We start from the raw sequence: 9367 nt of genomic DNA, 5'->3' as shown, positions 1-9367 counted from the left end.
AACTCCACCTTATTGAACCGATTTTATGGGGTTGAGTTAGGTTTAAAGTCCACTTCGTAATTTGGTATAAGAGTTATTTTAAGTCTATCCTAACAAGTGTTTGTTCACTACTTATTATAAGTTGTATACTGGAAAAACAGTTCTCAATATATCTTTACTCTTTCCCAAGTAATATGACATTAGTCATATTTTCACTTTATTTGATTATTTAAAGGAATTTTTAATTAAAAATGTATATTTTTCAAGTATGATTAAGTAAGACTTTGACCAATTTTAAGGTGACTTTAATACTCTTATCGTAATTTGTATAAAAAAAATAAAAATGTGACATGTTCATAGAATCATTGGTGAAAATATTTAAGCACGTCGTGATTTGTGGTTAGATTTTCAGGGCTGAATTTTGATTGATATCATTTTCAATAATGTCTTTTTAGTGGAATTTTATTTGATGCGTGAAAGGAAATTTATTTATGATGTTGACCTGCAAATCTATCCATTGGATAAGGATTAGAAATAAAAGAACGATAATTTTCATAGCGTTTAATATTCGGTGGTATTAATACTGAGTAATTACGTACTTATTCTTTATTTATATAATTATTATAGATTTTATTTTATAAAATTATATTAAATTTTTTAATCATAATTAATAATATATTACTTAATCTTTGATCATTTATTAGTTTGTTAATCCTATATTTCGACGTTATGGTTTCGATTGCGTCGGTTGAGTCTGATCGGGTGTCGAGACGGTACACCATGAAAATTTATTGTGTTTTTTAATTAATTTAAATTAACATTTTAATAGTGTTAAAAAACAATTTAAAAAAATAAAGATTACGTAAAAGTAAAAACTACTAAACGAAAAACAAAATAAAAAATTACATATTACACATTGAAAAAAAATTAACAACTTTTCTAGTCCAAATTTAGATTTCACTTGAAAAATAATTATTTATACAAGCGAAATGATATTAAAAAGACAAAGAAAAAGCAAATATTAATACTGTTTTAATTACTATAAGTAAATAAGAAAAATACACCCAAAAAATATTAAAGTAAAACAGTAAATAAAGTATAAATAGACACAAAAAATTCTAAGCTCCCTCATAAATTCATCACTATCAGTATAGTCAACTTTTGAAGTCAACAGAAGATTCAAAATTATTGTTTCTTGTCTATTTTGTCACAGGTCTTTATTTTCTTTATAAAATTTAATTGTATTCTTATGTGCAGTGGTTTTTTAGTACTGTTAGTTATATATTATTGTTGGTATGAATTTAATTTTTTTATTATAATAGTTAATAAAAGGTGATAATTTTCTACTGGATGATTATTTGAATTTACATATTAAGTGCGTCATGAAGAAATTGTCTTTTACATTAAATTTTGATTATGAAAATACTTAATTTTTATATTTATTAATTTATCATCTGTTTGGGAATCTATGTAAGTTATTGAAAAAAATAAATGTTAAAGTTTTTTTGTTTGTATTAGTGAAAATTACAGTTAATCAGATATTTATAATTGTGCAATCCACATTTACTTATATTTCGAAAAATTCATTACACGAAATATCGAACTTATTTAATAAATTAACAATAGTTTTTCAAAATTCCGAAGAAAATGAAGATTAAACATTTTAAACAAGAAATTGTCATTTTCAATGATAAAAAATAAACCTTATAATATTTTTCTTCATCTTCTCATCCACCCATCTTACTTATTAGAATATTTAACCATACATTTGAGAAAACCTTCCACACTTAAGAACTAAAGATTTTGGTAGTACATACTGTGGAAATAAAATATTTTTTAAAATCGTTGTTTATCTTTACAAATAATTTGACATCTTAACATTGTTGTTTCATTAGCACAATAGCATAGTAATTGTTAAGAATTTTGTTGGTGAACTTAAGTTTTTCCATTGAATTTTTTAAAAATATACTTGGACGAGTTGATTAACTTTATAATTTTTTTGTATTTTAAATTATGTAATTCAAAATATAAAATTTGTATTCTGTGTTGTAGAATTCGGAATCCACACAATCACATAGGTTAACTTTCAAATTTTGTAATCTACAAAGTCTTTAAATTCTATATTAAAAAAAAATAAAAATGGTAATTTTGGTATTTTCGGAAATAGGGGGTGCATGAAGAAAACATGGTGGTGGAGGAAAAGTTTTACCTATTCCAAAGTTTAAGGCCCAAATAATCTCAATACTCCTTACGCTTCTTCTTCCTGCACCACCACGTTTTTCTTCCTGCACCCCACAATTTTAAATGTCCTAAGATTAACCTTGACCTCTAATTTGAAAATGAGCATTATGCTGGACTTTCTTTGTCACTGATCATCTTTATCATTGAATATCAATCATTGGTGGAGGGTTTTTGTAATTGTTCGAGACAAGATGGAGGAGTACGCTATGTTGCCGAAGTGTTGTTTGGGTTATAGAGGTAAGAGTAAAGTTTTTTTTTATGAGCACGGTGGTTATGGAGTTTTTGGGGTTATCGGATATCGAGATCCGGTAATGTATTATGGATTCATGAATCCGGAATTGATTAAATTGTGTTTTCCAGATGAGGGGTATTTCGAAAGTAAATTTTGCATAAATTGTTAATTTCTGGAATGCTGAATCTGGAAGTCTAATTATGTTACGGATTGATGAATCTGGAATTTTTTTTTGAATTATGGATTTATGAATCCGAAATGCATATTTTTGTTACAAATTGGTGAACCCGGAATACTTTTTTTGAATGATGGATCTCTGAATGTGGAATGTATATTTTGAATTACGGATTAGTGGATCCGAAAATTTACCAGAAGTGTCAATCCGAAATAAGTACAATTTAAGTGCATTTTGGGGTTTTTAAAAAATCATAGGGAGAATGTGGTTTTTGCATGATATTATGGGGGTGCAGGATGAAAAATGTAGGGTGCAGGAAGAAACTGCCATACTCCTTTTCACTATTAGCCCAATTATTGGTTGAGGCTTGCGCATTAACCCACCAATTTGGCATTTCGGCAACAATAGTGTTTACAATTTTGAATATATTAATTTTATTATCTTTATTGTTTAACAGATTATAAGGAAAAATTACATGAATAAATTAAATTACATTAAATTATTTTTTGAGTGCTTGGTAAATAATATTTTCCAAATTTTAAAAATCTTATATGGTAATCTGGGTAGTTTTTAAAAAATTGAAATATTATTGAGTTTGAATTTCTTTGACCGACTAAACATATTTTAATAATAATTAAAAAAAGACATAACATATAACTAAATTAATAAGAAAATATAAATTCTTTTTATCTCTATAATTTTTCAAATGTATAACTTTAGTGTATGTAAAAAGTTTAACTATATATTTAATTCTTTAATTTTTCAAAATTATTGGATCTATTACTATATTTTCTAATTGTTACAGAAAAAGATGACATGTCTATCCGTTGTAGTCGTGTCAATCACTACCTAAGGTAAAATAATAATAATAAGTATCCTTGAGTTACATTACATACGCGTTAATCACTTTTTAACCTAAGATATTAACATCAAAGTTTAATAAAGCGTTAATTATATATTAATTATGGAATAATACATTTAATTTAAAATTTATCTTGACGTCAAAAAGTAAAAGAGATTGTAAATAAGAGACGAGACAATGACTTGTGTCTGTAGGCGAATTTGGAATGATTAATGTTTGATATTATACTATAATAAGGCATAAACTATAAAATAGTCATTTTGCGTCAGAACAAATTTTCAATGTTATAGAGAAATGCAAATCTGGGAGTTCATAACTGCTACCGGGGAAAGATAAGAATTGAATTTTTATAGCAAGGGGAAGTTTCCAAGAACCTCAACTATTGTACATTACAATTCATATTCTGGTACTAGTTAATTAGTTTTTCATCTTCAAATCCCCTCTGTTATTGCCAACAAAAAGGGACGAATAATCCTCTTACCCTTTTGAACTTGTCAATACCCAGTTGCTTTCGCTTTAGCCGGGTTCAACGTTTGAGGTTTTTGGAAATTCATTCGTCAGTTTCACAATCTGGGCATTCAACGAGGTAATGCATTTCTTATTGAGTGTTTTTTTTTTTTTTTTTTTTTTGATTTGGCTGAGTTGAAAAGAATCTGAAAGACTGCAACTTTGGTTCAGGGTTTGGTTCGTAGTGAGCTTGGTGGCTTTTGTTAGAAGATTAGTGTAAACCTACCTATTGGGGGTTGTTAGATGTTTGGGTAGAATTCTAGGTGTGCCTTAATTTCAACCAATTTAGATTTGGATCAATTCATTGGATTGCGTTGGATTTGTTGACTTTGGTTTTGAGATTGCGAATAATATCGCATTCATTGGTTGTTGGTTGTTCTAAAGGACGTGAGATTTGAATTGTCAAGTTTATGAGATAGGAAAATTTAGTCTCTGAGTTGGGGTTTTTGGATCTTGTTGTTTATTACCTATCATTTTTTGTTCATTAGTTGGGAGGGTATTCGGGGTTGCTGCGGGAGGTTTATGGAACTAGCTCAGCACAGAGTTATGGAGAATGGGGTTGGTGAGGAGATGAATGGTGAAACTTCTGGACGGCTTCCCCTCAGGGATCGCCGTGTCTACCCTGGTAATCCTGCAGGCTTGGTGAGGAAGAGAGCTTATATATTTGATGGCTCAGGGAACTTTTTTCTTAAGGATTGGGATCTGGCAGACCTTTTTCAGAAAGAAGAGAAGGAACTGGGGTTAGGGGAAGGCCGAGGGAAGGAGTTTTCTTGGTACCATTTGGAATTACCGAAAGGAAATCAGAAGTTGGCACAATCTGCAGAAACCCTGATTGGTGTTTTCTGCCCCCCTTTGAAACTCCAGGACATTCTTGCACTTGTTAGCAACGGGCCCTTTTGTGCTCATGTAGATGGGGCGCTTGTCTTCCGTGTTAATTCGCCGGGTCCTCCCTCCAGTGACTTCACATTTAGGATTGCTGCTAGAGTTACTGAACATTCTGTAATTACCGTGTCCTTGGGACGTGTGCCCAGGTTAGGCTTCTCACGCGTGGGTGAATCTCTTCTTTCAGAGATTCCTACTCTTGAAAGTTCCTCTTCTATAAGAGGTCAGCAGGAGGAAAGAAGGGGGATAGTGATCAAGGAGCATGTTCTTGAATTTTTATTGACTATGAATCACTCTGAGGAAGCTGACAACCCTGTTCCCAGATCTGTCTCAAATCTTGTAGTCCACATAATTGACACTCATGTAGATCAGCTTCAAGATTTTGTGACTAAGCTTGAGATGGAGTTGGACTCTGTGGAGCTGGACTTGGATAAAGGTAATTTCCATGATACTCTTCCTCAATCCTCGCCCCCTCTATTTGTTCTGAACTTTCAGTACTCGTCAGAGTTCCAGTTACAAATTCATGCTATTCTTGATTCCTGAAAGAATGCCTCAGTTTTTAACTTTCTATAAACTGACTTAAAAAGAATACTGATGTGAATTTAGACATACTCTAAGGCTTGATTGTCTATCAGATGCCATTTGAAGTTTTTGATGATTAATTTGTTTGATATTTCTACCTCTGATTTTATTCAACGAAATTTGTTGATGACATTAAGTGAATATAATCCAACAGTCTGTGTTAGTTTGTAGACATTGAAAATGACAACACAAATTTAAGTTGTTATCTTTTGTGCATGAGAAGAGATGAAAGAGACCAAGTTGCAACTAAAAGCGTTACCCCAAAGCCTCTTTCTGATGGTTTCTTTCATGCCTGTTAACTGAATTAAATGATTTCTTTATCTAGTATCTTAATGACGTTTGTCCTTGGAAAGATGTTATATGGTGCACTACTAGTTTTTTCATTGTTGGCTTGTTTATTCTTGCATTTATCTCAGTGGACTATTAATCTAATGGAACAAATTACTAACTAGTTATCAGTAAAAGGGAAATGTAAACAACTCACTTTTTATTTTGGGTGAAATCCATGCAGTACCAGTATCCACGAGGTATGGAATGGGGGTGTATGTGTATCTCAATGGATTATTAATCTGATGGAACAAATTACTAACTATTTATCGGGAAAAGAGAAATGTAAATAAATAACACACTTTTTGTTTTGGGTGAAATCCATGTATTTCACCAAATTTTGTGTGATGTCCAAAAGATTTGCTTCATATTTTTTCTTAGTTAGGCATACATTTACTTAATGGTAATATGATTATTGATTTTGTGAAAGCCTATATATATGTCCATACATTTCAAGGCCCACGTAATATATTTTGACACCAAAATAAGGCATTGATATCCTTGCACATGCATCATTGTGCGTCCTTTCTTTGTTAAGTGTAGTGTTCGAGGTCATCATATGCTTGGCAAGTTATTCGTACCTTTAAATGTTTTGTCCATTATTATGCAATGAGGAGGCCACGTGAATACCTTTTAGAGCATACTGTTTGCAAAAAGTGACTGTTTTGGATGCACACGAAGTTGTTTATTGTTTACACCGCAGTCCCTAGCCAAAAAGTCAAAATAGGGGAGTAATTCCTTGCATAGCTCTGATTTATCTTAAAGAAAACTGAATTTTCTGCTTCCAACATGTTTTGTTCAAGTTTCTTTTGGGCTACTTCCTCGATGTGCGATATTTTGTAATGGTTTTATAGAATGGAGTAAGGAACAATTGTTCTGCTTAATGTAGGTGGTTATGCTCTGAAGAAACAAATGCTAGATGACAGAAGATTCCCCAAACTGCATATTAATTTGCAGCGTCTCTTGCAGGTGATATATCGATCATCTGTTCACTGCCTCTGATAAAAAAGCATCAAGCTGTAATTTAAATAAATCTTATTTAAGCTCATTCTATTAGTGGATCATGAATAATTAAACATCTTAGTTTTGTGATCAGGGCATAAGGGTTGTAATTTCATCATCATAGTAATATTCAATGGCATCAAGATTGAATAAGGGTGTCTTTTGAATTCATAAATGCAGACAGATCTGGGAGAGAGAGGGTTTAAAAGGATAGTTACGTGTTTCATTCTGCATGCAGGAAAATAGGGTGTCCATTTTCCTTTTGTCACAATTCTAACAGCTTACTCAAATTTACTTTCAAAGAAAAAATAGCAAGGCTTTATGTAAACATAATTGTTACTGGACAATGATTCTGCTTTATTGTATTAGAGGGGAAAATGAACAAGGAAAGAACAGAGTGTCAATGAGAACCCTCACCATGATTGGAATGACATGACTGTTTCTATATGATATGTTCTCATATTTATCAAATCAAAATTTAATTGTATGGACTAAATTTCCTTTTGGTTTTGTATTAATTAAATTTCTATTCAGGTGATTGCCCATGGGGAGCAAGTATATCTCCGAGTCAAAGAAAAATGCTCTTCAAAAAAATGGTTTGCCAGTGATGACCTTGTTTCCCTTGAAGAACTAATTGGGAGGTTAAGGAGGATGAAGGAGAATGTAGGGTTTATAGTAAATCGTGTCACAGCAATTCAGGCCAGTCTAGACAGCTGGCAGTCGGAGCAAATAAACAGGAAGCTGTATTATCTCTCTTTCCTTTCAATAATATTCCTTCCTCTGTCGATCATAACAGGAGGTTAGAGCATCTCAACCCAATACATTTCTTTTTCTTGTCTTTTTACATGTGTTCAGAAAAACACAAATCCCATATCAACTAAAGATAGTACCAAAATACTGTATAAAAGAGGAGACAATCCTTGATTTACAGACTGATTTTTTTTAAGATTGAATTAGATATAAACTTAAAACACTGCGAGGGTCTTCTCTAGATCTATTAAAAGGGTCACTCAGCATGTTATCCACGTACCAAAATTCAAATCTTACATTGACGGCAAATAATGCCATTTGCCAAAAAGTATACGAGTGGAGATAATTTTTCGCCTTTACAAGCAGGTTTTATGAATTCAGTTTGACTTAGACTTACCTTTTAAGGATATGTTTTAAGTTGGTGCCATCATCATGCACAACTCAGTTTTATTTTTCACTACTCAACAAACTCTTTTCTCCAATGTGACATCTTAATCCGACATTTTAAGCAACTTTTCTCCTTTACAATTACACATCACCAGTGTTATCAATATCAAATAACGATCATATCCGAGACTCCAGAAGTCCTTTATAGAGTTATAACAGAAAAACATAACGGGTGTGACATCACTAATTTTTACTTGTTTATAGAAGTACACAACCATGATCCACAACAAATTGCATGTTTGGATTCATCTTAGTCTTAATAAAAACCCGCTTCCATTTTGCCTTTGACTTAAAAGCTAATTTATTAGTTTGGATGTGAATTTGTTTTGCATGTAAACATGAAACCTTTTGCACCGATATTTACCTGGTGTCACTGAAACTTCATAAGCACTCCCTCCAACGGTCAACTCTTATTAACCACCGATGCTTAATCAGTTTATATTTGTTATGAACTTTTTGTTATCAATATTCAATGGCTATTCATACTGTTTTGATTTTTTCTTATTTTTTAACTCTTTTTGCAGTCTTTGGCATGAATGTTGGAGGAGTTCCATGGACAGGTCAAAATGCCCCAGATCTAAAAGATGGTTTCCGCAATGTCATCTTACTCTGCGTTGCAATGTTATTTCTTGTACTACTCTGCTTCATTTTCCCGGCCATTTATACCCGTGTAGCTGCTGCATGGCGAAATAAGAGAGCTCTGAGCAGAACCTGGTCACTGAACAGGAAGTCATTGCTGAGGAGATCACTTAGAATGGGAGATCAGGACAGAGGGGGCTATCTTCGGATTTAATGGTTCATGTCATCATTGCCTATTCCATCTTCGAATGAACAACATTAAACTCGCTTGAAAGCAATTTTATCAGCTGCTTTTCAAGGACACATACATAACAAACTTAATAAACTGACAATTGTTGTCAGCAAAACAATCATCTGAAGTCTAAATGAAATTCTCATGAAGCACACTTCTCAGGTAGAGTTAGATGGAGATTGTGATAAAGCTAAGCTATGTTGCTTATTCTTTCATTGTCCCCCTCCCCCACGTTTAGAAGAGGAGACGTGGATCTATTACTTTCTGTTATGCCTCATTTCAAACTTGTACAGTGTAATTTTCTTTTTTGGTTTTAGTTTCCAATATTGTTAATTGTCACTGATAGATCATGGATAACCATGCCAAGTTGCGTCCCTGGGATTGTAATTACTATTCTTCTGCACAATAAATTTCTATTTTTCTCACGACAAACAATCAAACAATTGGTATCGATTTTCTTTGATCAATGGGAAATTTTAATTCCCCTTTTCTTGTTTTGTCTGTAGAATTCAGCTGATAAATACTTGATGTTTCTTGAAGTGAAAAATATAATGACTCGAACTTCAAGAT

At 32.2% G+C, this 9367-nt stretch overlaps 1 protein-coding gene across 3 annotated transcripts; it reads left to right on the top strand.

Moving 5' to 3' along the window:
* Window positions 1–3746: 3746 nt before the first annotated feature.
* On the top strand, window positions 3747–9222 carry LOC137832732 (Magnesium transporter CorA-like family protein). Of its 3 annotated transcripts, none has more exons than XM_068641048.2 (6): window positions 3747–3895; window positions 3995–4075; window positions 4168–5314; window positions 6677–6756; window positions 7324–7588; window positions 8511–9222. In XM_068641048.2, the coding sequence occupies exons 3-6, from the start codon at window positions 4519–4521 to the stop codon at window positions 8777–8779; spliced, it is 1410 nt and encodes a 469-aa protein (XP_068497149.1). In that variant the 5' UTR covers window positions 3747–3895; window positions 3995–4075; window positions 4168–4518; the 3' UTR covers window positions 8780–9222. The 3 variants fall into 3 exon arrangements, 2 of the variants coding, with proteins under 2 accessions (XP_068497149.1, XP_068497150.1); XM_068641049.2 differs by having other exon boundaries at window positions 3761–3895; window positions 4485–5314; XR_016521887.1 differs by lacking the exon at window positions 6677–6756 and having other exon boundaries at window positions 3752–4075.
* Window positions 9223–9367: the final 145 nt, after the last annotated feature.

Source organism: Phaseolus vulgaris, chromosome 6, assembly GCF_051622355.1.
Source record: "Phaseolus vulgaris cultivar YP4 chromosome 6, ASM5162235v1, whole genome shotgun sequence".
Taxonomy (NCBI): Eukaryota; Viridiplantae; Streptophyta; class Magnoliopsida; order Fabales; family Fabaceae; genus Phaseolus; species Phaseolus vulgaris.
This window is presented reverse-complemented; position numbering and strand designations above follow the sequence as displayed.